The sequence below is a fragment of the Varroa destructor genome, unplaced genomic scaffold, assembly GCF_002443255.2.
Source record: "Varroa destructor unplaced genomic scaffold, Vdes_3.0 BEIS01000007.1, whole genome shotgun sequence".
NCBI lineage: Eukaryota > Metazoa > Arthropoda > Arachnida > Mesostigmata > Varroidae > Varroa > Varroa destructor.
In genome coordinates this window covers 17891492-17919020 of record NW_019211460.1, presented here as the reverse complement: position 1 = coordinate 17919020, position 27529 = coordinate 17891492, and the positions used below count along the sequence as shown (strand labels likewise).

At 41.3% G+C, this 27529-nt stretch overlaps 1 protein-coding gene and 1 long non-coding RNA gene across 3 annotated transcripts in view; one reads left to right on the top strand and one right to left on the bottom strand.

The window, feature by feature from the left end:
- Positions 1-14260, bottom strand: part of LOC147754403 (uncharacterized) — a 51959-nt gene extending 37699 nt beyond the window's left edge. Inside the window, exon 1 of the long non-coding RNA XR_015318071.1 lies at positions 13567-14260. This is a non-coding gene — a long non-coding RNA (uncharacterized LOC147754403). The remainder of the gene's footprint in view (positions 1-13566) is intronic.
- Positions 1-27529, top strand: part of LOC111253767 (semaphorin-1A-like) — a 173998-nt gene that overhangs the window by 105540 nt on the left and 40929 nt on the right. Inside the window, exons 11-16 of one of the 2 annotated variants that reach the window (XM_086976285.1) lie at positions 337-579; positions 908-1181; positions 1458-1719; positions 2763-2976; positions 3212-3390; positions 3585-7917. In XM_086976285.1, coding sequence (XP_086832411.1) covers positions 337-579; positions 908-1181; positions 1458-1719; positions 2763-2783 — 800 coding nt within the window. In that variant the 3' untranslated portion in view covers positions 2784-2976; positions 3212-3390; positions 3585-7917. Of the gene's footprint in view, positions 1-336; positions 580-907; positions 1182-1457; positions 1720-2762; positions 2977-3211; positions 3391-3584; positions 7918-27529 lie in introns of those variants that run through there. The other variant, XM_086976286.1, reaches the window with a different exon arrangement.

Here is a 27529-nt window from a genome sequence, read left to right as displayed (position 1 = left end):
TGTGTGCGAGCGTTTGTGGGTCGGTTGGGTTTCCATGGGTGATTTTTGAGGTTAAGCACTCGATTCGAGCGACATATTACACATATTTCGTTTATAAATTTATCACTGAAACAATGTATTTGGTCCTGGCCGAAAATGATTGTGTAACCAATTGTAGAGTACGCTTTTGTCGAATGTATTTTGCCTTGTTTTACATCTTTGTTATCTGTACCCTGTTCGTCTAGCGGGTTTATGGACTTTGCTATGCTCCTCATGCTGTTCCGATTTCTATATTTTGTTCTTCGTGACGTTATGCATGTGACCTGTAATCATGTCTATGTACGCATTATTCCCCAGCGGACGAAGCGTTAAAAGGTGATACATTTGAAGCAGTGTCCCACAATCGGCTTACGCTTCTGGATCCAACTGCGCGTTTTCAACTGCGTCTCATAGATCCATCGACGCACGATCCTAAATTAGCAGTTTCCGTCTCCTCTAATAGGAACATCTCCTTGGCTGCACTACCTTGTAAACCCTGTGACTACATCCTGAATCCTACCAATACCAGGGCCTCTTCAGTTTCGCATGCTACTATTAACGGTTCGCGATTCTCTTCCCTGTTGTCCTTAATCTTAACAGGAACGTTTGATTGCTTACACGATTTCCATTTTGATTCTATGATTCAGTTCACGTTTCTTTCTTATTTCTAGTTTTGTAAACATCTCTAGTATGTGACGTATGCTAGTTTTGAGGTTGGTGAGTTTCCTTTCGTAATTTAAACTTGACGCGTCAACCTTTTAAATCTGTCGTCAACTAATCCACGATCTACATGTACAAGTTAAGGTTGTAGGTTCGTATGAGCTGTCATTTACAAGCCAATTAACTTGCTTGAAATTGTTTACTTTGACGACATCCACTGGTCTGGTAGCGCGGCCTCATCCAAACTCCGGCGCTATCGTCGATGACCCAAGGTCGTCGTCTTCGCCTGATCTTCCTGGTCTTGACCATCACCCGGATGGGCCGAACGTCATTCCTGGGACATTTTTCACGTCTGCAAACGTATACTCTGTCGAAACGCTGGCCATAGCTATCACAACTTCGATAGTCACGTCTCTTGTAGTAGGCTTCATTAGCGGCTATATATTTGCCAGGAGGTGGAAAAACGACATAGACGTGGATTCCGGACCGGAGGACTACACGAGGTAATTCTCAAATTCTGCTGACAATATAATACTGTAATATACGCATAGATATTATTTGATTTTTCTAGTATTGAATCAACGTTTCGACGCACCTTTATTCACGGATGCGGAGTGAAAACTGCTCAGAGACTATCGGAACAAATAAAGCAAATAGAGGTATGCTAAACGATGCGCTTTATGTCTTTAATGTAGCTTCGAATATTGTGCAGGCAGATCTTATGTCATACAATATTAGTCACGCCACTGATATTTTCTCGTATACTTTTTTCCTATTAGGTATGTGGACATAAACCGTATGGGTGGATTAATGGGACCCGATCTTGGAGTCGGCTACGGTGGAGGTCATTATGAGCCAACTTACGCTCTCCCGCCCGGAATGAACGTCGGTGGTCCTCGGCCGATCAATCTCGTTCTCAATAAGAATGGAAAACCTACAAATCATTTATCAAATCATCCCTCCGCGAACCTTGCCAACAGCCCGATGGCAATGAACAACATAGGCACTCTAGACAACAACAAGACCACCACCCTTCAGAAGGTACGAAGGTTATTATAGCTGGTTAGGCATGGATCCTTTTTTCAAAGTTTCATTACTCTTTACGTGTGAGCAATAGGTATTGTGAGTGTAACGTAATAACCATTTATACGCCATAGGTCTAAGCAAATTAAGCAGTGAGAATAGATCTGCTAAGCTTAATCTTTGTGTGTCACAATAGCGGACGTTCAGACGTAGTAATTTTTTTGTACAGGTAAAATAATGATAATGCAGGAAACCAAATATGGACTCCCGGACATAAGCATTTAGCGAATATAGTACGTAGCATCAACTGACTAGAAACAAAGATGATTTACTGGCACATATATATAATATATGGCATTTGTTTCTTAAATGCCCGAGGAGACTCTTACGAGTTTGCTGACGTTTTGAATTGTATCACAAGCTTGCTTTAGGCCATTTCCAAGAGTATAGAACACAAGAACGCTAAGCCGAAGAAAGGTGTGAACTCATGAAGTCGAGCCGAGTATGTTCATTGCATCTTTTTATAGTCATGGTCTGGGAGTAATGATGGCTGCAATCGATGGGATCTTCGAGAATCCACTCGAGTATTTTACCGATTGTAAGTTAGCCTAATACTGCCAGTGAAAAGCAAAGCTACCCTGCGGGAAGAACGTGGTCGTACCTTGTAACTAGAGTTAAGAAGATATACGCAAAAGTTGTTGATAGAAGCCATTTGCGTCCTACGGAACGCACCTGTAACATTTTACTTAGCTCCGCTATTCGTTAACATTCAGTATTTTTTCTCGTAGAATGGAGCTTATTCATATACTTCGGGACTGAATTGGGAAACAAATGTTTGGGCGGTAGTTTTTGAATTAACAAACCAGGCTCTGCATATCATCAAAAAACGGTTCAGAAAATAAAAATCCACGATTGCACCGCGATCATGCTGTTACCCTCAAAAGTAAAACATCATTAAAACAAATGCTGAAAGTTTTTGTTATATTTTTCTGTTGTTCCCAAACGTTTATGCAATTTGATCAGGCAAAATTTTGTCTGCAATTTTTGAATCTCCATTGTAGGTAAAGAAGATCTACCTATAGCCAAGTGCTCCAGCCCCGCAGCCGCCGATGTCTCCAATTTACGCTGATCCCGACAACAATGATGAGAGGTTCGGCTAAAAAGTGAACTCTTACATCAGCTACCGACAAGAAAGCAACTGCTATGAATGTATGACTGGAGGCATGGAGTCGCCAAAAGGAAAATTAAGAATCTCGAAAAGCTCAAAGCGGCCGGGTGCGTTTCATGGGGCCTTGAGGTGTCTCATCGGTAGTGGTTCCACTGCCATCGACGAACTCCGCTTTCATCCTTCCAGCCCCTATTAAGCTCCAAAAATCTCGTCATATTATAGATTTGAAGAGGAAATTCCTATTGAAAGAAATAGGAGCGACTCTTCAATCTAACTGAAATGATTTTTTTCCTTGTTTTCTATGTTTTATGTCATCCGACTTTTGCTTCACGACTTCGGCAGAACCTGTGGCCGCCTTGTCGGATGAAGAAAGCTGATGTAATGAAAACAAAGGCGAGACATCCATAAGGGCGGGGCTGCTTGGTGAAACTTCTTTGCCCTCTGCAGTGGGTGCATGTAAATGGGCGCCGTGCGTGTAATCGAAACCCAAATGAACTTGCACCAAAAGTCACACGTCAAAAGTAAGAGATTAGCCAAATCGACGCGAAATGGTTCCTAGACCCACATCTAGATTAACCCACCCGTTGCTTATTTGCAGGCCTACAGCCATGCTCGCGAACAGAATAATGCTGTTATTTATTAATAGATAGCCATATATAACGCATACCTCCAGCCCAAACAAATGGCGTTCTTCTAAACGTTCGTTGTATTTCAGTTCTCCGACGACACATTTTGACGCCAATGAATCCAAGTTAGACAGAACGTGTAACAGTATTATTGTAACTATATGCTACAACTTCATGCCAAAACAGTGACATCAAACGAGTACCACTACCTTAATAACTTAGTGAACAACAGCGACAAGGGGATGCATGGAAAAGTTTGATGAATCTGCATGATATGACCGCGATCGGCAGAGATGATGGCGGGTGCTATTAATATGGGAAAAAAATCTGAAAGAGATAATGATAATAGTGCAGTGTGGCCTACGAGACGTTCTACCGAGCACGTACACGAAAAGCATACACATAAACATATATAGAAATATAAAAACCGCTAAGACAGGGAATATAAGCTATTGAATTACTATTAATTAGTAACTACGGGAAAATCGGTCGGCGCCTTCCCACCCACGACTGTTCAAGGTCTTCCCGCCTATTGTGCTGTCATTGGTTTTATAACAACGACTTGCCTAAAATGATAGAAGTGAATGAAATTAAAGCCGATGATAACACACACGAAAGATGAGCCAAAGCAATTAATCGATAGACATGGGCAGTGATCCCGTTTTAAAGTAATACGACTAATCTGAACATTATTGGAACTGTTTAATAATGAGAGAAGGTAGGCCACCGCTGTCATCACATCGTTGTGGTGGAACGCTGCCCCCTGATTCGCCATCTTGATCTGATACCAAAGACACAGCAAGCGTCCCGTCTTTGAATTAACGGGCGGCGGTAATTTCAAAAGTGTAATTAAACATCATGTGATGAGCCTTTTATTGACGAAAATGAGGGACGAAAATATTGATTCTCGATCACGATTCGTTGACTTTCGCCTGCTTGCGTCCGTTTAAAGGACACGTAACGCCTATGAGAATGTACAGTAATATAACGGGATTTAACTATATAGCCTTAGGGTAGTATATATTTGTGGTTCGTCAAGGCATTACCAATTGACAATACTTGTATTTGACGTGCGGATGGTAATCAATCAGGCGTTGCTTACTACGAAAGCGGGCATGTGGGAAAAATCCAAAAACCTCGATTGGTTCTTAGAATATTGTTTTCTCGATAGGCGGCATACATTTTAATAGTACCATAACCATTAGGCTTGGTGTTAACTTCTACCTAAATTCTTGCCGCAAAAAAATCTCGTAGACCCCCCTGAAAGGGAAACACTTACGAGTCACTGAAAGAGTGGCCACATAGTGTAATTGTATTGTTGCAGTATAATCAGCTGGACAGCCTCTTCAGGGTAGCTCGCTTGCTTAATCCGTGTTCTCGATGTGTTTCACCTGATAATCTGCGCAGAAACCTAATCTAGACCGTTCCTGTGCTCACTCCAGTTCTCTACAACATGTCAGAAAGCAGGCGTTTCTGTTCAGTCGCTCATATTTGCCTCTTATTGAGCATTTATTAAGAAGCCGTGTGAAAAACAAGAAACTCACTAATGTGAAGGGTTTTTGTGAGAATCCGCATGTAATACTGAGGGTAAATTTCCTGTCGCAGCATTCAACGTTAAGTCCCCACTTTCGTTGTTTCGCAACGAGCATGTCGGCGATGAGACGATCATCAAATGCCTCGTGTAATAAAAACTACCGACGAGATTCATTTATATGTAACAGTGCTTCATCATGTAAAAAGGACGATTTCACAGGGTGAATGGGTACTCACAACGAATGAGCTGACCAGCTAGAAGGGAGAGAAAGTGAGAGAGCGGAACGATATGAATAAGAGTCCGTAAGTAAATAAAAGTTAAAAGCTATCACAGATTTCCTTGAGACGAATGATAGTAATAACAATAATTATTATTGCCAATGATAACCCAGTGTACAATGTCCCTACACACGCTTACACCCCGATAAAAATATACCTATTGTATTCAATGGAGGAAAAGGGTAGAGCAGGAGCAATGCAACACGCTGTAGGAGACTCTATGCAACGCCAATAACTAGTCGCGATACAAAGAGAGTTATCAATATTATTGTAGATAAAGTATAATTAATGCTGAACAAAGAATAATTAGAAAAAGATTATACATGTAACAATACAATAGAAGGACAATAATATCAAATGTCTCTCCAAAGGTAGGGGAGACGCTGAAAGGAGGAGGAAAGTCAATTTAAAACATTTCAAGTTTATATGTAATTTTAGAGAAGCAATGAAAACAACATTAAGAGGAGATCATTTCTTCACTGGTTAAAAACATGCTTAGAAACCGGAACGACAGCTTATTGTTTACTCTGTAACTGCAAGTACTGATAATCTTTGGGCAAAAGAAATTTACAATGAGAGGTCCAACCAACAAGTTTCATTGTTTGCTTTGGTATTGTGGAGACATTGGGTTAAGTCGTCTTCTTCTTTTGCTTGGGCCGACACATGTTTGGGTTACTACACCGCCCCATTTAAAAAAAACCATTACAGTTGCCAGTGATGCGGTGAGGACCAATTTGATCTAACTGAATAATACACGAGAACCAACATTACGTTGTCGTTCTCATTATATATTATCTGGAGGCTGCAAGCCTTTTCTAGATGTTAAAGGCCGGAATACGTGTGTTTTTTATTTTTAGCTAGAACACATGTAGAATAGCATGTTGAATGTAAACACGCGACATGATTATGGTTTATTCTATTTGTAGCATTTGTTAAACTCTACAAACCTAGATCTAGGTGACTAGCAATTCAGTTGTTTACATTATTATTATTTGAAAATGAATCCTATTTTTGTCCCATGATTCAACGTATTTAGGCTAAATGCCTATTCTTTGAAATGGTCAGTTTCGACAACGCCATGCCTTCATGGACCCCACGCACCGTAACATACCAGCTTACCGAGTATGACAAGCTATAGCAAAATCAATTGAGAACGGTTAAACGTCTTTGAGTCGACCGACCATATATATATATATATGGCCATTGCATAATTTTACGTAATATATATTCTACGCAATGTGTTTAGCAACACGAGCTCGTGTTAACTTTGTGCTAGTTCGTCCATTCGTGACCTTGTACTGTATTTGAAGTTTTAACAATTCAAGTTTAGGTAGGATGCACACTTATTGCACACACAGAGCATAATGAGTTCCCTTAATAGAGTTTTGGTTCTGAATCGCGCCATCACCCGTTCGTTTTGTACGGCACACAGACATTTTGGATCATTTGTATATATGTCGACGGGAAATCATTGAGCTATTTATTCAATTCAACTGGAAGTATAGCCGATAAATTCACAGAAAAAAGCTTTGATCTATATGTGAATCGTATCATACATGTTTTTGGGAGACCTTCATTTCCACCTAACTGACATAGGCTGCGCATTTTGAACGTTCTGTTCTTTGGCCACTTTAAACTAGCCCCATAATTTTTTATCTGTATCATCTATAATAGTCCCAGGCCTTAAATGGATATAGGCACAATGGTAATGGAGCGAGAGATACCAAACGTGAGCGAACTTAAAAAAACAAGAGATTAAATAGAACTTTTAATATGGAGTCAATTGATTTATTAGCTGTGTAGACTGCTAGAGCGACGTCACTCATATGGACGAAGCAATAGTGCATTTCTAGAGATCCCCCATTAATAAATATATCCTGGTACATACATTACTTTTATTATTAGCGCAAATGTACAAAACATATAAATAAAATTTAACATAAATAACAGGGCAGGCCAGCACCCATCAACAACCAATGGATACATGTACACATCGAAGGCCACGTACACACAAACACATTGATAGAATCAAAATTAACAGAAGAACTACTACGAAGAAAAACGATAAACAGCACTATACAATACACGACGCGGCCTTTTGCGGCACACACGAAATGATATGTGATCATAACTATATGATATGGTGTAAGCCAACCAACGACGGGACGAGGCAAAGAACTATAATGTAAACGATATAAACAAAGGTAACGCAAATAATAACGTACGTACATATTGTATATATATATCGTACGATATCTGAACGTATTAGAGATCTCAAACACTAGCAGACGAAATGAGCGGGACGAAAAAAACATAATCGAACAGGGGCATACGGATTTAGGCACAAATACACTGAAAAACATAAAGACACACATTTTGTATAGAATAAAAGAGAATAGATATTGAAAACGATATAGAGATAGACCCGAGGTCTTGAGAGACATGAAATAGGAGCCAAGTGAAAAGTGGAAATAAATATGAAAAAATCAGTAAAAATACGATGAAGCAGAGAGACGTAAAATCGACTTGTCACAAAACGACGAAAGTTTAAGCCCAAAGAATATGTAAATAAATCAAGTGACCGACAGGTGTATGGCGGAAAATTAACAATTGTGTATTTTCTAATTGCACACATCTCTCTAACCAGCAGAAGTAGGTAAGTGAATCCTCGTTATATTTGCTTGTCGTGATTAGAAATTTATCTATCCTTTTATATAAACCTTACGTATTACGACTGTAAAATATCGTTGTTACTCGCCGCACGCTTTTGATGAAAGGATGAGAGGGAGGTGAAGTAGGGTAGGGTGAAGCAACTAGACCCTCAGAGTATTAGAATCGTCTATAACGGATCACAGACCTTTCTGTCAGTTTCATACAAGACAAAAATTAGAGATTCGCTATTATTGCCTCGCGTGCGGGACTTACAACATAAGGTCTTAAAAATTAAAATCAGCCCCATAGCACAAGCGTCTCATTGATATAATGGCAAAGGGATACATTCTGTGCATTTTTACAATATAATTAATAATAATAATAATAATAATAAATAAATAAAACGCGAAAATAACCATTTGTATCATGCATACACATTGCACGTAAACTAGCCTTGGCATACGCGTAGATGAAACAATGATCTGTGAGCTCATATTTTGGGTTAGCATCTGGCAGGATACGTTTTAGACTAGCAGTCAATGTCTAAAAGCGATGAGTGGTAGTCAAATATTTCCTGTGCTCTGTTAAGGGAAATTAGGTTTGTCCGCCTCGAACACGTACATAAGATAACTTTTAACTCACAAACTACATATGGAAATTTTGATACGAAAAGGTGCAGACAACCTTCCACTTAGGTTCGTTCATTTGCCCTGCCTACATATGATAACTTCTCTATAACGTAATAAAACCACTAAGCTATACGAACTACAGCCAATGTTCTAAACCGATAGCGAACACCGTACATACATTTATGTACTTAAATAAGCGATTAATTAGATGTGGTAACTCAAGTTATACGTATTCGCTTCTTAAGCGACCTTCCGAGCGCGCTAGTAATTCAATTTTTTAATATTTATAATAATGGGAAAGGATGCTTTAAAGTAATGTTTAGCTAATGCTAAACTCGCTTTGCGTTGCCAGTGTTCAGATGTACTGAAGTCTGATTCAGATATTCTAGTACTCTTACGTAGATTGGAATTGTCAAATGAACGCATTTCAAGACGGCCAACGAATTACAATTTCTACAAATTCAATTAAACCGAGCCGCCCAATAGTACTGGGAGGATAAAGAACAGCAACCCCTCTTATTGCATATGATTCAAGCAACTCCTCAACGTCCTACGATGTGGGTAACAGTTTGATGCGCGATAATTCGTCGTATTTCTTTTCAAATTTATTAGGTTTTTTCCTCCGTTGTTCATGGGGTTCTTCTCCCTTATTGACTCTCTCAAAACCCATTCCAACGACAACGGAAAAGCTACTGCAGTGTCCATGGTTCACAAAGCCATAAGCGGCATGCTACGGGCCACATTTTCTTGCCGATTATTTGGAGCTACACCCTGCCCGCTCGGCAAGTACTCAGTCACTTCCCTTCTGCAATTGAAGTGCTTCCACTGCCATGCTTTTAGCGACCACTCGAACTGCATAACGGATTATTCCCTAGTCCTGTTCTGCAGAAACGGGCCAGCGTCGACGGTCCTTGTCGACGACGGGTCGGAACCTCTTCCTCTTGGCCTGAATCGTTTCTCGAACAGGCTTAATCCAGGCCACCCATTCGACAGCCACTACTGATTCGTGCAGCCCACGCTATTTCCAGGCCAGTTTAGCTCGCAGCCTCGCCTTCAAAAACTCAACTTCCTTTTTAAGCTCGCAGCCGTCTTCAGTCCTTTCCCGGTGTTGCGACTCCGTTACGAAGGCCCTTATTCCACAGCCTTAGCTAAGCAGCAGCAGCACATACCGTCTCAACTTTACAACCAATTCCATCACCATCACCATCATCAGCTTTAACGCAATGCCGGCCTGAACACCTTGCGAGCCCTTAGTGATGGCTTGCGCCGGACAAGCTTGGCAGAGCCCGACTTCTCTTTAACCGTCAAGGCGAAATGGTTGGGGTACCAAAAGCGGAAGGCAGAACAACGAATGGCCGAAAGACTAAAGCACTGGAGGCAACTGAACGTTGCTGACGCTGCTGCTCGATCCAAAGCTCCGCACTGAAATTTGCCCCTGTTTCGGTCACTACTTAGCTATCGAAATCAAAATACCTACGCTTTGAATGCTTACGTGTCTGATGCGGTTCTTATTTCTGCAGATAAACGCAGAAGCGGCTCGCGGATTTCCGCCATTTTCATCTTTGTTCTGGTGAAACTGCGGGTCCTGTTACGCGTACAGGTGAACTTTTAAAAGGGGCTTAATGCGAGGGCACCGGGATATCTATTCAATTGAACTTACTCTTATTGAACGGTAATTCTTGCACGTCTATGAGGAGGAGACGGAAGAACATAGACGTGATGCTTCTGTTGAAAAATGCACTCAATTACTTTCTAATACGTTCCACTCCGACTGTCACTGTTGTTTCTACACAGCCGTTCAATGGATAACAGAAAGCTTTCCTCGTGCGCCATATCGTTTCGCCCCATTTGGGCTTGGGCTGCCAGTACGCGTACCTTGATGTCCTTCGCAAACATCCATGGAACTGTGAAAGAAAGGTGAATGTTGCTAACGGAAATAACGTAACACCAGTAAAGCAGAAAAAGACACAAGTTATTTCGTGTATTTTCTATGAATTTCACTTGTACCGACTTGAGCCTTCATGGGCTCTAACGCAGTTTAAAAAACGCAAGTATACTTAGAAAGGGCAGCACAAGTCAGGTAATAATACCTACACTATACTATTCCCTCATCGGTAGACAACCACAGTAAAGTACACTGGAGTTACTTTTTGAATGTCCTTTTGAACGCTTGTAATCAACGGTGAAACAACTTGCTTACTTATGGTCGTTTTACGGGATTCCCGAATCTGATCTAAACCCTGTTGGCTAAATCTTAGCCGATTTATCAATGCATATATATTTAATAAAAATGGCTTGAAGCTAAATATAACATGTTGTATTATTCAAACATCTTCGCAAGACTTTTCCAGCTTTCATTCGAATCAAAGTAAAAAATTATTGCAATATTGAGCAAGTTGAATCCTGAATAAGCATTTCGGACCCATCAACTACCACAAATCAACCGACAACAGATTATCAAACTCCTCAAGACTTTGATTCCCTATAAACATCATTTGCAGAATTCACCGCGGCGGGTCTCAACCAAACTGTTTGGTCAAATCAGGACTCTGAATACTACAAGCCGATCATTGTGCAGACGGATTTGGGTGGCCTATAAAAGCCAGTTGGCAAATAGCTTTGCTAGATAGCTTTCTTAGGTAACACGTGATTTTCTGTGGAAGTTGAGATTAGTGTTTTTGTGCTGTTGTATACGCTGGTTTCGCGTTCGACACACGGCCACGAAACCGTAAAGGGGGTTGAGTAATCGCTTAAGTTAGCTGTAGTTGATCAGTTAGAATAGGTGACAGTTCCATGCACGACAAGTTGATAGGTTCGAGGCAGCATGGCATAACTCGAAACTAAGAAACGGTGTAAATGGTACAACTGGTGTTTATAGGAGGGGGTTTAGGTAGTGGAATGAACTCAGCCAGCAAGATCGCTGTAGAGTAAAATTGGACCTGTTGGAAAAGCGGGTCACGGATTTTGTAATGGATGGGCCTAATAAGTGTGTACATTGGAGCTCTTTGGGGGTATGTGAGGGTTGGCCCCGAGACCTGCAGATCTGCGTCCCACAACGCCTCCTGAGGAGTGAATGCAGCAAAAGCGAGAACCTACAAGAGGGGCAATGAAGGGAACCTAGGAACGACGGTCACCAGGGCAAGTCTAACAGGCTAATGGGTTGAAGCCCATAGACCTGACTACTAGGCTGCAATGAGGTAAAAAGTCGAATCCCCTGACCACCGCTAAATGTAATGGCACTGGTCTGTGAAAGTGGGCTAAAAGCTAAGTCAAACGAACCAGAACCAATTGACATAGTTGAAGCTCGTCAAATTGACCAGCTTCAACTATGTCAGCAAAGTGACCTAACAAGCCCTGTGGCAAACAAAGATAACATTTTGACGTATCTAATCCGCATTTCAGAGTACGTTAAAATACTTGTAAAGCTTGAGTATTTCTTCTAAAAAATGAACGTTTTATTAAACTTACATGCCTTAGTAGCAAGTGGTTAGAAGGTGCTACATGCGTAAGCAATACGCTAGATAATGCAGAGTAGCGGTCTAGATGTTTATTGCAGCGATTATTCTTATTACTTTATACTTCATACGGTCATTTTTCCGTCCGTAACGTTTGCTCGTCGTCTCATGGTCTCACAAGCGAAAACTCTAAATAATATGCTATTCGTGGTGTGATCTTTCATTTCCGTTATAATTTTGTTTTTGTCGTAGACAGAAATTGGCCATGAGAGTGTCTGTTTTTCCAACACAGTCAGCGGAGTGCAGGGACGATACATGTTTGAAGAGAGCCCTACCTATATTTTTTTTATAAGTAATTGTAAGGATTAGGGAACCTTCAATGTAGAAATGATGCCATTGCTTTTCTTTTATCTCCGACAACGCAAACGGATAGACAGCAGTGAGAGAACTAGCATAAACAAAGATGCCAGTAGCTGTCTCTTTCAAAGGCTGAGTACTTTATAATCTTTTTAATAATACCTGTGTAAGGCTTTCTTTTCAAAAAAAATTTGCGTCTGAAGAATATATGGATCGAATATGTGAATCAGTGTTAGCTATCGTGTAATAGGCCTCTGTAGCTTAGCGTTTCCAGCTTTGTTTTACTTCTGGTCATTGATCTGCTGCTTAAAGATTAGGAGATCGCTGCTCACCCGGCGCGTTCTTACGCCGTGGTCGTTTTTGAGTAAATTGCTTGTACTGCCTCCGCTCTGGACAGCGCGAACTCATTACGATGATTTACTCTCAGCTCACGTTGTACCTTTACATGTGGTTATCATCCGTTGGTACTTTTACTTAACTAGGCCGTTAATTCGCCTTGCCGCGATGTCAGGAAGCACAACTAGGTAACAACAGCGTTGCTAATATCATGTTTTGTTTCTATTTTAGGCTGTAGTGGATAGGCACTTCACAGGATGCAATTGTAAGGAAGTAATTGTTTGCAATTAAATAAATCAATTTTGTTGAAACCGATCAGCTAACCTAAAGAAAAGCTGTTCCAGACCTTAAGACCTGAGCTAAAATGGACTTTGAAATTAGATACTTTGCAGCTGTTTGTGAGGTCAACGTTTTCAAAGTGTAGTTAATTATATGCTAACTATAATATTTACACTCGTCGATATTTAACGAGTTCGAAATTCTCAACGTTTGTACAACAATAAACTACTTTTTTTCTGTACCGTAAGGATTCTCCTGTCTGTTTGATAAGCGCTGCACTATTGTGTTTACCATATGCGATAAGCCAGACGAAAGTTGGTCTGAATTAGCAGGTCAAGGGAACCTATTCGAAGATAACCAGCTGACTGGTCACACGGACCAACAGAGCTGGTTTTAAAAAAATTCAAATGAAATCCGAAAATGTGGTAAAAGTCCCGATTATCCTGAACGCCTGGCTTTGTTTTTACAAAAGCCATTGACCTCTAACCGCGTTCTATTAGAACGTGTATCTTAAGTCGTCTTTATTAAAGTCGCCAGTGGCAAGCACTTACCCATGGCATGACTTCTCTTTTCGTGTGTAGCCCATTTTTCTTGAATGGGCTTTTCATCTAAGTCAGAAGAAGAGCACCTCGTTGAACGCAGACACGCGCCCTCGAGGCAGTTGGCGAAGGGCCTCTTTTTGAAGGTTGCACACCTCGGTCGTCCGAGGCGCATGCTCCTCTGTTTTATACATACTTCCGCTATACCCCATGCCAACGATACGAAACAGAAAGGATAGGATAAGTTCTTTCCAAAAACTTCTGTTGTCACCGATACACACACACAGACAAGCGATACGGCGGAAAGACATGACTGAGTTTCAGCACAAGTCTCGGGCAAGCGGCGACCACATTTCAGCTCTTTTTTTTCCTATTCATATACGCGCACCGCACTCACAAAATACACGAGACTGCTGCCTTTTTTTTGGTGCTACTTGAACGCTGTTTCCAAAGCATTTCTCAGTCAGTAATAGATCGAGCCGGATGAAGCTGTACGAATGTCTGCGAGAGCGGATTTACTCCTGTAGCTCCTCCCTTGATATGCTCCAGTTTTCGTATTTCTAGACCGCAGTCGTCGTTGCAAATAGGCACCGAAGAAAGCAATCTTATTCAACTCGGAGCAAAAACAGAAACCAAGGCAGGAGCATGAACATCCACTCGCTGCTAGGATTGGAGGCATCAACTATAAAGAGTCGACTACATCTCTATGCCGATCCATCGTTCTGTTCCCTCCCGTTTAGAAATATCAGGATGCTTTGTGGCGCTTTTATCTTTAGGTACGCTTGACACGTGGCATTCCAATCAACTGACCCTTCCCTAGTTTCTGGCGTGGGCTCGTTGACCCCAGTCATTGCCATACAGAAAGAACAATCAAGGAGATTACGATGTGGGTACAACGAGAAAGAGAAAATGAGCCGAAGCTATAAATAGCGAAAAAATAAATCAACAACGCTGCATTCGACTCTATGGTTATCAGCGTTAACCTGTTCTATCCACTGCGTTTGCCTCCTGTTGACGTTTCGCATTCAGACAGGGGCGACGGTTCATAGCTGGTTCGACTGGAAAACACTGAGAACGCAAAGCCAATGAAAACTGAGTGAGTTCCCAAAAACCTCGCAATCAGAAGACATATGTATACATTTTAATTCCTATATTTATGGATGTTGCCCGCTCTACGGCAAAAACCGACACAAAAGTTAAATCGACTGGGAAGAAGGATATTAACTTGACGAATTGCCAAATTAAGCTCAGCACAATCACTTCGAGTCGTAAATGCACCTTTCGACATTATCAGTTCGTCTGATTGCGACACTTCGCTCCAACGATGGATCATTTTCTAAATTGATCTTCGACCCAGGAGCTCGTTAGAATGAAGATAAGTGGTCCTCCATTCCATAGTTCGCTGTGATAGTTGCAGGTAGCTTGTTTGATCTATGCTATTGAACTAGCTCAACAACAATAGTCTATAAGACGTTTCAGTTATGCATTGGTTGTTTGTTAGTACTATATTGAAGAACTATCATAGGCCTTGGGAGTGTATGAAGACTAATAAGCGCAAATATTAAGCAGTTTTACCTCCAATACCCCACAAACGTGTGCTTATGCTACAAGCGTCGTACAGCAATTGAAACGCTGAGTTTATACCGGATGTAAGCATAGTGTGAGGCCATATATATATATACAGAGACCCAAATTTGCCCAGTGTCATCACTGAAAACAGCTAGCAGGAAAGAAAACAATTTTCCATACCAATATTCTCATTAACGATTTTTCTATTCGGGGTCTAAAATTGGCTCATTATAATTCATTTATATCTAAAAAGGACACCCTTTGAAGATACCTACGTCGTCGTCCCATATAGACCAACACGGTATGGCTATATGGGCCAGAGATGAGAAGAAATCAATCGATGGACAAAGACTAAAAAAAATTGTCTTCCTTCTAGAAGGGATGTGATTAGAGCTAGACAATTTTTTACTGCATTGAAATTGCACAGGTAGGAGGTTATGGTTCGTTTACTATGTTTTTTCATAAGATTCTGTTATGCAGTATGTGGTCGGCGTTTGAATAGTACAAACTCTGGCGCATCCACGAGCTGCACCTGCTTCGAGAAGAGGAGAAATCAATAATGATCTACAGACTGTTTTCCAATACCAGCTCGACCGGACTCAGGTCGTACACTTTATGATACATTATTTTGGTAGAAACAGTCATCTATGATGAATTCTGATCTTTACATGCACTGTAGTGCCAATATGTATCGGCAATATTGTTTCGTTCGAATCGAGCCTTATATCATTAAACTCGTCAAAAATAAATTACAAATGACGCATTATAGGCAACCTGGTATAACGAGCGCAAAATTCCGAGGCCTTAATTTGACCTACCTTTACACACATTTAAACATTCGTAACAGGCCGAGTTCTGCTCTAGAGCTGCTAGCTTGTTTTGATTCGCCTATAAAATTAACGTCAATAGCATCATATACGCTCGAGATGCAGCGGTGCATATAGCTATATAAAACTAAAATTCTACATACGCGCACACACGCCGTATACTTTTTCAACATTTGGATGTTAAATCATCTAAAGCTACGTTTTGACATGAGGCCGACATCCCTATAACTAAAACTGAACAGGTGGCCTGGAACAACAGGCGAAACCTAGAGCTTTGGCTCAAGAAAATGTTACACGTGTCCAAAGGTTGTCAATAATATTATCCATGCACTATTGGTCTTGGTGGTCATCTAATGTCATACTAAATAGTTTTGTCACACTAGCGTTGCATAACATATGTAGTCTAACTATTTTCATACATTTTTTTCTTCGATGTTGTTCGGGGCATCATCATAATAACAATCTAGATGCAGTAAATTCTGCGAAACGGAAAAATTAAATGTCGTCAACACAAGTTAAAGAAAAACAACTTAACATTGAATCCTAGATAAAAATAAAAGCAATCATTTTTAGTCAAAGGTAAACGAATGATCTTGGTTAGACGCCTCCTATAGAGTTACAAAGATAAGGAGACCTCTCAACAACGGCATAATAAACGCCCGTACGTATGAATAGTTTGTAGCACTTCCTGTAAAACTTTAAGCGGACATCAATCTGCTTTAGTATTTATCAATACGCTTATTTGTACATAGTCATTTTTTGTTGGTGAAATACGTAGAGAGAGGTTCAACGAAACATCTTCTAGTCTTGTTTCCGGTCTCCCAACCAAGATGTCCCATAAAGACACAGTGGCAGTGAACATGATAACTGAAACTAGTTCATGGCATTCCGCCAAAATGAGCTCGTGTAGTTAGGACTTTCTCAGTTTTTCTCCATTTTTTCCCAAGCAGATTTTTTTCGCGAATTCATCATCATGCTGCGTATCTCTTAGCCGAAAACCAGAAAACAGAATAGGGTCCTTTCGCGTCCTGAACGACAGAGGAACCTGAAGTTGTTCAGTGGATACCACGATAGCATATTATGGCGTCCTGCATAGCCAGAGTAATACGTATCGAAGCATCTGAATTTTAGTGTGTGTGTTACTACCGAAAAATTTGATGTGACAAATCGCCGGCAAAACCGCCGGAAATCAAAGAATTTAAAAATTAAAAATGAAAAAAGCTCGTACCTGAACTAAGTTGAGGCCATCTCATCGTCGGATAAGGCTGAAACTTGACAGCCAGATGTATACTCTATCTAATCGACAGTAACCTATGAATATTCTTTCAGCTTTATTTAGAAGCTTTTATTGAACTTAGCATTCATTTAGGATTATCGGTATCATTTTCATGCCACGAAAATGACAGTGACCTATAAAGTAAAAAGTCCGTTACTTGTTTATTTTGTAAAATTAAGAACTATAGACGACGACGACATTGATGAACGAAACAGTGATATCGTTTATTGCATAGATGACTCATGGCTATGTTTACACAGGTTACACAATACGTACATATAAATTCGCTTGGCAGTAAATGGCACTCAATAGTTCTGTGTTAAACGCAAATTGTGCCATTTACGCAGGACTCTCTTGACGACAAAGTCACAAGATAGATAAAAAGGTTTATCGTCAACTCGAATGTCTGTCGCTTCATCGGTGCTGGTCCGCAACTAACACCTCATTATCTTCCCTTCTGACTTCGCCTTCGCCTACGTGTGCCTCGTGCTCCGCATATTGATAATAGTCTGTTTAGCCTGTTGTGTCCAATGTGTGGAAGTTTTCATACTCTGATGTCGAACACCCGGCCAATGCCTTTTCTCTCTTTTCCTAACTCTCGCAATTGTATTCTCCATCGCCTATCTCGGCGACTAGACACTCTAGTTGAGAGCACGACTCGTTGCTAGCTAGGACGTTTGGTTTGTGCTGCCGCCTGGATGCCCCCGCCCTCCGTTGCTACAGAATGCCTCTGGCACTTCAATCTCTTTCGCACCGCTAGCTCGTCAACTCTGTAGGGAGCGCCAAGCTTAGTAGCTGACTGGCCAGCTTGATGGTCGCTTGCCACGGTTTTCGCACTTCTCGTGGCCGGTCGGCAGACTTCCTTCTCATGCATATTCAAAAAAGCCGTTCAACATCGGCACAAACAGCTTCGAAAGTCCGTACCACAGAGAGCTTCATATTGAGGTCCATGCAGACTACAAGTACGTGGTGTGGACCGTTGGATTGTCGCCATTGCAAACTGGCCTTGCTGAGGAGGCACTTTGCGTCCAGGCGCGCGTTCAGTGTGCGCTCGTAGTATCCCTCTTCAATCTGCCATCTCCTCATCTCCCTCATATGCAAGGGATTCTTTCACTATTTAACTCTCTACTGTTCGGTGGGGAGCTTCTCCCATAAAATGAATACGCCTCACTTGCGAGCTCGGTTACCTCGGCCTTCGTTTATTTAGTGCGGAAAGCAACTGTCTGCAAATACCCGCTATTTACCGGCCATGCGTAGGGCCTAGGTAACAACATAAGGTGTGTTCGAGGGACTTCCTTTGCCAGAGTACATATACACATGCGCTGGTGCATGAAAATGGGTACAGAGGCGTCGAACTATGATGTTTTCAGGATAGCAACTGAGCAGAAAGCTGAACATTTTCTGGACGTGCGGGACACTTATGGAAACGGTTCGACGAAGCTGAACAGATAAGAAGTTTGAGTCGGCAAGCCACAAAATGAGGGCGTTGGATTTAATCAGCCACATGATAAGGTTAACGGAAGTGCTATATAATAAAGTACGTGCGTTTTTGACGTCGATACTTTTATGGAGAATTTTTGTTTTAATTCAATATGCGCACACAATATTTTGATACAAAAATATGCCAAGTTGAAATATACACATATGAATTTGATCTCTACACAAGATGGTACGGTATAGCCCAATAGATGTAGGGGGACGCGTTTAGCTTTCCCAAATACTTAGACGGATAGGAAAAAAATCATTTATCTTCACCGAATCTTTTAGAGTAATAGTCTTGTCTCAAACTAGTAAGACACTGTATCCGTGAACTGTTCAGTTTCGCAACGGCTGAGTCTTTCAGCGCCAAGATTCCCGCTAAAAGGCTACCGCTCATTGAGCACTGCATACATATTTAAATAGCTCACGAGTTAAACAATGGACCCGATGTTAGTCAAATGTCATCTTTAAGTTAACCGATATTACAAAATCTATAGTACCGCCTGCCATTTCGCTGATCCTAAAGGGACGCGTTCAAAACAAATGGATATACGAGCTTATTAAGTAATATTTAAGTCTAATGTGGGAAATATCAAGGCGAAGTGTGCACTATTTAGTCTCGCATGATTGGTGAGGTAATTCATTCGTTTGAAGTGACCTGTTCTTTTTCGCCCGAGTGCGGATATTAGATCGATTCGAATGCTATCAGACAAACGAAGATCGTTTCTAAAGAACGTATGTTCGTCGGGAGGTTGTGACCCACATTGAAGCATGACGGATGACCGAACGCGTGGTTGACAAATTCGGTGCTTATGCAAGTTCCCTTTTGGATCTTACCTGTCGTCGGTTTGCTGTAGAGCGTGGACCACTTGTACAGCCCAAGGACACCTTGTAAGGTTTATACTTAAACACATCTGGCCTTGTTTCGAATGCCGTTTGATTTTTGATATATTTGACACTGTATAGACGCTATACATAATTCAGTCTGTATTACAGGACCCTCGTGACGAGTACATTTTTGCCATAGTCAACGTCGCAAAGGACAAAAGCTCACTGTGTCGTTAAACATTTAAAGCACTTCATACAAACATGTATACAGTACGTATAAGAAAATAAGTATAAGCAGTAAATACAACATAAATATGTTAAACCATTTACTTTGTTCGAAATTATCCTGTGTAGCGTATCTGGTAAATGTATAATTAATGAATTGGCAGTTCCTCCTGGCCATTCAACCGGGTTAGATCTTTATTGCGTAGCGGAAAAATTGTTTAACATAGTTCCACTTATTTCACCTAACTTACTTGTAGGTTTGTATGCCTAGAACCAATATACTTCGTATGCTCGCACCGCACGAACGATGCTCACGCAGGGGGGTTGATTATGTTAGATTCTATCTGGATCCATATAACTCCTGCTGCTATCGATCCCTTTGACCATACCCATCAGCTGCCGCTGAAAATGCGGTCGGTTTACTATTTGTTTAAAGATATCATTTGCACCACATCGTACTTTCTTGTGTTCCTTTATTCCACGCTGGTTTTCTCCCTGCTTGCTTGTCCGGCTGGGAATTTACCTAAAAATTGGCGTTGCTCATTACCGCTCCTGTTGCAAGCTTCTGTTATTTTCAAAGTTAGTGGGCTCTCTTTCATTCTGCATCGGGTTGTTAATAATGCAAAACAAGCACCTGATGTCTACTGTAAATGTTGTCGGATGAAGTTTTGCTTTTTGAACTAGCTAAGACAAGTGAAAATGCGCACGAGGACTTGGCCAGCTAACTTCATCGTTGGGCATATATTCTGAATTTCATTCCATCTTCATTTTCAAGCTGTATTATGACACAGTAACTTAGTATATAATTGTATGCTATAATAATAATGCTACTAATTATATTAGATATCAGTGTACATCTACCGTAATATTAGCAAGCGATTGCTGGTTCGGTCTCTAGCAGTGCATCGACGTTCTGTCTCCTATGCGCTTGGGGTCAGTGACTGAGCCTAATATGAAATATTAACCAGAAATTGGGAGTGAACGTTCGCTGCAGTTCTTCACTGTTACTGTTTCTTTGGCTCGGGGCTGACGTGAAGGGTTTCGAGATTACGTGACCTTAGAAATCGGCCTTTCACTAAAACCGAATAAACGAGATGCAAGTAAAACGCGCGTGAAGCCTAGCGCTAGTAACGGATCACAGAGCATATATGTGGACATAATTTGCCAGAAATACTTTACCCAAAGAACTACCCGGTTGTAATAGCGATATTCCACTCCCGACATTTCCAGTATCCAACAAACTACGACTGCGCCCTTGTCAAGACTCCAACTATTTATACAGAGAATAGTTTTGTTGGCCAAAAGCGAACGTGGGACAAATTTCACTGAAACAACCTTTGCAACAGGGAAGGTGTACTCGTTCAGACGTAATTCTCTGTCGTATTCCTTCATTCTTAGTCTAAATTTAACGTTGGTATTGATTAAATGACCATATGCGTAGTACCAAACCTGTTAAAAAAGTATAGATGCAAACACCGCTCCTTCTTTCGCGCATATGGCCCGTGTGTTAATTATTTATTATCTAACCAGCCCATATATATAGCAAGCGCTATCGTTACGCAATTCGTTTTTTATTCTACAGCTATCCTATAGATCGCAGTATTGGCTCATTCAGGTTAAGACAACAAAAAACCTCCCTACTAGCCGAGGTCAGTTTGTATTCTGGCATTATAAATACATATACAGTTCATATATATTTAGCATGTTGGGATGAACTGTTTACCGGAAGCGTGCTCCCACTAGATAGCCATATAATGTTCAAACAAGGCTATTTGGTATTAGTCATATTGCGCAGCTACAGAACTGGTAAATGTCAAGGAATCGCCGAGAATGACTGAAAGGGCTGAAGCTAGACTAAGTAGACTTTAGAAATACGACGAGTGTTTGTCCTGGTTCAGCCATGCATAAACACGCATTTGGATAGGACGCGTACCTACACGCACAGAAGCTGTAGGTTTGGACGTAGGGAGAAAGAGATGAACAGAGATCCGGCGCACCGACTAAAAGACAGGTTCGACTTCACCGTCCTTTAATACACCGCGCGGCCGTGCCCACTCTTCATGATGCCCTTTCATTCTTGCAAACCCTTTCGAGCTGCCTAGACGTCCTGCCCAACTAATTGTTTGTCCTCATTCGTCGTTCCTGTCTCTGAATCCAGTCACCGGTATTATCCATAGGTGGACAGTTGTTTGGGGTACCATGTGCACTCGACAAGCTTATCTTCAGAGTAGAGGCAAAGCGCATGCTTCGACGACAGGTTCCCCGCTCACCGTTCGTTAGTTGGTTGTCTGGCTGCTCAGGGGCATTAAGCAGACTTTTATTCTTTTGACTGTTTAGCTTGAAAAAGGGAAGAAGCGTCTAGACTTAAGCCTGCCTCGAGGTCCGCATTATAGCTACCCAACTATACCAGGCACTAGCGCAGAGAAGCGTCTATAAGATTTTTCAAAAAGACTAAATATGTTTGAGACAAGCGGATGCCTCAACAATTTCCCAACGCTATACTTCCAAGGTACAATGCCATTATAACCGTCATTTTTGCGATAGTGCAGCGGCAACGTCTGCTTCAGAGGGACGCCCAAATTGTCTGGGTTCGAATCTAGGCGTGGACTAGACACGCTGAGATTTAATCCTCTGGTTAACAGAGGAAAGGAGATTAGTATGGTAATTATAGTTTGTTCTGCTCAGTTCGTGCAGATGTTCGTATTGAGCCTCACACTTAAAGAAGTTTTTGAAATAGTAGTTATGAGGTGTTGATGCCTTCCCTACGAACGTCAACTAGGGGTTAGCTATAATGTAAGTTTTAAAAATGGCGAAGAGTACTGACGCCCAAATCAGTTCTAACATTACCATGGTCCGCTAGATTAGAATAAGGCGGTGCTTCGTCAGAATATAGCTAAGATTGACGAAAATCGAATGAATCCCCCAAATTGATTCTCGTCTGCGGTGGAACCCATTTATTTTAGATCAGTCATTGCATATCTCTTGCTACTACCATTATGATTCGTGTTTCGGCTATCTGTATAGCGTTTATTTGAAATCGCTTATACTGCCTCACGCACAACCCTTGCTAACATTATTCACATTTATATTAATAGTAGATTTTTAATAATGACTATCGGCTGGTTCCGACAAGTACGAATCAGCGACATTGATTTGAAGCGGAGAAAAACACCACTATGCCAAGCAATTTATCATAATATAAACTTTTTTTTTTTTTTTCAGAAACACCGCTCTGAACACAAACGCCAGAAATTACTAGTTCGAACTTTGTGACACGGCATATCTCTATGTACCGAAAAAAATGTTCCTATAGTGTAATATCAAAGGTCTTTGTATGGCGAATAGTGGACTCTGACCATGCCAGAGAGGTCTATAGAACTGGACTTATGGCTCGATGATGCGAAAATCAACCTTTCACAGCGTCGTGTGCAGCCTAAGCCGGGCTTATGTCGAAACTAACAACTCTCTTAGTAATGTCCAGGTAGACCTAGCAGATTAAAGTTGTGAGGTCTTCAAAGCTAAGGGTAGGTCAGCGGTCTTGGATACATACGAGCTATTATCTACATTAATCTGTTGGTAAAAACGTTTGCTTATCAAATGTAAACCAAATTGTTTGTGTTTATAATCTTCATTAAATGTCTATATTTATTTGTATGTTTGCCGCTAAATGATATAGCCGTTGCCCTTTGATTGAGTGAGCCACATTAGAAATACCTGTGTTTATATCGATACGCGTCTTTGACTGATCTCACCAGGCCGTTTGTCCTACAAAAGATCAAACGCATGCTAAGCTTTAATGACATCACAATCAATTATCGCACGCCTCGAAGACCTGGTCTCTTCTCCTAACATCGATTTATTTCATTTAGGTACGTCGGTCGAATCTATAGTAGCATTGTGGCATTCTATATTCTAGATGAGAATAAATGACTGGGAGCTAGCATCACGCATTTATATGAATGTTTACCAGTGACACACTCACTCAAACATTCACAAATACATCTAAGATAGCTCTCTATCTAACAAACCGGGCCTGGCCTGGATCTGGCATACTCTTCAACCCGCCCCTTACTTACTAAACCTGCTAGATTATATATGCGTCATCGTGCTGAGTCAACATGCCCGTACTGCAATGGGACGTGGCTCTCTCTAGCGTTATAGACTTCCCCGCGTGTCATATCCTACTACGTACTCCTGTATCTACTTCTAGCTAACACGCTTCTTCTATACTTCGAGCATCCACTCATCCAATATCCCTTCATCATGAGGCTCTGAAAGTCAAAGCAGCAGGCCATGTGCACCACCAATCATTAGACTATTCCAGACTATCGATTCGTGAGAGGGCTACTTACACTGAAAAAAACGTGGGAAACCCTTGTGCGGTCCTATGCATCTTTTGCCTTGTGGGACGATTCGCCTAAGCTAGGCGGTTACCCCCTCTTCGAATCTACCTAGTCAGATGAACTGGGACGGACATTCCATGCATTTCATAAAAAATCATGTAGAAGTGTTTGCTTTTTTTACCTGCCTTCTTTCAGTCACGGCCTTTCACTCCAGGCGCCAATCTGTCATCATCGTATTCATGACTTTGTTGGCGTGAAGCATGCTCACCAGGCTTATAGTTGCAATGGCGTACTTGCTCGACCCCCGAAAGTGTTCAAGCACTCTAGTTGCGGAAGTAGCATCAAACCTTTTCTAGACATACGCACGCTGTCTGTTGTAGGGACCGACAAAAGAGGAAAGTAGAGACGAAACGAATGCTCTACGGTACCTTCATAATAGGGAGGTCTCAGTGAAATCGGGGTTTCTCAACAGTTTTTGGTCTACCGCTGCAAAACCCCTGTCCCAAGCCACGCAAAGGCACTGCATTATGGCAGCCATTTCTCGCGCATAGTTTATAAAACTAGATATTTATTCAGATTTATTTTCACTAACTTTCAGCGACCAAACGAAATGTATAACCTGGCACACCTGCTTTTGGCTATAAACACGTGTTTCGGTACTTGCAAGCCCATGCATCTATGTAGTGATTCAAGTCTCCGCGAGTCGCTCAAGCTAGTCTTCTGTAGTCATTGTGAAGATTTAGTTACTTGTAATGACGTAGTGGTTTGTTGGAGAAGAATGGTTTACTTTTCAGGTCTGACTATAAAGCTGATCCATACATATCATATTCGAAGCAACACGTCTTCGGGAAGTGATGCCAAACAGTTAAGTTATTATTTAACATGAGAGAAGGTTATCTGACGTATATATTTCTATATATATATTGATAGGATATTTAGCGCCGTCTTATATAGCGATCGTAAGAGGAAATCATCGTCTGCGAATAGTACGCGTACCGTCGAAATCGATCTGTTTATATACGCAAATATATTTCGAGATCGCATATTACCTGCTTCTGTGTCAGGACAAAATCCAAAGGGGGGTAAGACGTCCAAAGAAAGCTCTCTCTTCCAGCAAAGTTTTGAGAGTTGCTGTGGCAATCAGTTCTTCTATTCACAATGATGCACTGTGTGCACTGCGAGATATGCTATTTTGCGCCCCCCGTCTTAACCTAGAGACCACGTTAATAAGGCGTGAAGCACATACGAAAGGTCATAGAGCAAGGGACTTCATCTCGGAAACGATAGAAAAAGGTTCTCGACGTCAGCGAGCAGCACAAAGGAGAGAATGTAATGTGATTTATCACTTTCTATAGCTGACTTCCTTGAGGAATTCTATCGTGTCTTTGAGGAATAGTTCTGTCGGGCACTTCTGTCATGCTTACGGGCATGCGTTAAATGCTGGATACCGTAGGGCGCCTAACTGGAAATTGCCGCACTTTTCACGGAATGACAGAAATTGGGTTATGAGAATCGCACCTGTGTTATTTTGCGCCATAACCATTGGTATTAGAAGTGGAAAACATTTATATACTGATAGACTATTTCAATTCTCCTTGTAGCGTTAGGGGCACAATGATAGAGGTTCGAGACACTTGAATGTTCGACCCACTATCATATCAATGGGCTGAGAGAGAGAGAGAGAGAGAGAGAGAGAGGCTTGCCGTTCTCTGTCTGGGCCATTTGTTCTCAACCGTTAGCTCACGTTGCTCAGTCGTCATCATGTTAACTGTAGCAGTTGTATTCAAACTTCTCACCGAAGTTGTAGTCTTTGTCAGGCAAATACGAATTGATATCCATATATACATATACGTTATCCTTTCCACTGACCCGTTGCCACTAATGATAACAAATGCCCTGTTATATTATCGAAAGAAATAATAAACACCTACGAGTACATATGTTTAAGTTTGATAAGGAACTTTTTTTAGAGAAAGGCTCGTCCCTTGCAGCAACAAGCAGAGAGAAGTTCTTGACAATGTTCAGACGACTACCAGACTCATCCCGCCTGTAGATTGTTACACAGTTAGTGTCGCGGTGTTATTATCCAGACAAACAACGTTGGCACATACATTCCGTATCTATACGACCGAAACTACGATGCGCTGAAATGACGAGATGGTCAATTCAAATGAGCGTCGATCATTCCGGGCATAAGGCAAAAGTGATTAGGGTAAATGTTGCAATCTGTTTTAATGAAAGATCTAATCTTGCTTTTTTCAGCTGTCGTATTCAAATCAATATCATCATCATCATCGTAGCATATTATCGTAACTGCGACGAAGTGATAGGCTGTTTTATTCGGCCAGTTACTGTGGAGGACAAGTTAACGGAACAAGCGCCTAGAAGTGACGAATTGGTAGACTGGCCAAATCAATTGGGTAGAATTACTGCAACCGGATTGCGGGATTTATATAATAAGGCCTAAGCAAACATAGGTCTACAATCGATCTAGCATAGTATGATAGTTAATATTCCTTCGGACGCAGGATGAACTAAATACATAAACGCTGAAGGAACAAATATATCGATAAGTAACGACCGAAAGCATACCGGATCATTGAAACGATCCAATAGAAAAAGGAGAAACAAATAACGCTGTGGGTAAAGCGGGGCAACTACTAACGTACGTATTCCAGCTTTAGTTGATGACAGCAGAATACAAACCTTTCTCATAAAGTTTCTACTCAAGCCAATGACAAAATGGGCACACGTCCATATCGCGTATTGACATGTGGGCGCATTGCGTATCCTTTAAATTGTCGACTTTCTATCACGAAACGAAGAGTGGATTAACAGAGCTACAATGTGTAGTGATCGCACGATCTCTCTAGGAATCTTTCGTGCATTTGTTCGATCTGATGTTTAGTTAATTGTATTTGGCATGCTGCTGTTCACTGATACTGCTCTATGAAGTTCGTAGGTTCCTTTTCCATGTAAGCCATACATTTATTGAAAATCAACAGTCTTTGTGATTGGGCAGCGCTTTGATCGTCGGTTCTCTTGTCTTATATTTCTCATGGATTCCCATCCATCAGCCCTACGTCTCTTCAAATGAAATTTCTCTTAATAAAAGCTCCTTTACTTAGTCACATTTGTTATACAGCATATGTCACTGCTGGACCCCTGTTTTTTCAGCCAGAAGTTTAGTTTATGCCTCCAGTCTGAACCGCTGCCCAATTTGTCGCCAACGAAATAATATACAAAGCGGAGCAAATTTGATTCCGCTTAACTTAGATTGCGTCATATTATACGATACCACGTTTTCTTAGTAGTGTTTCTATATGTATCCATGTTGGATGAATTCAAGTTCTGCTTGGCTGGCGCGTTGACTTCCTGGCCGACCAGTAGGCCGATTCAGCTTTCCGTACAGGGCGTCCAAGCAGTGA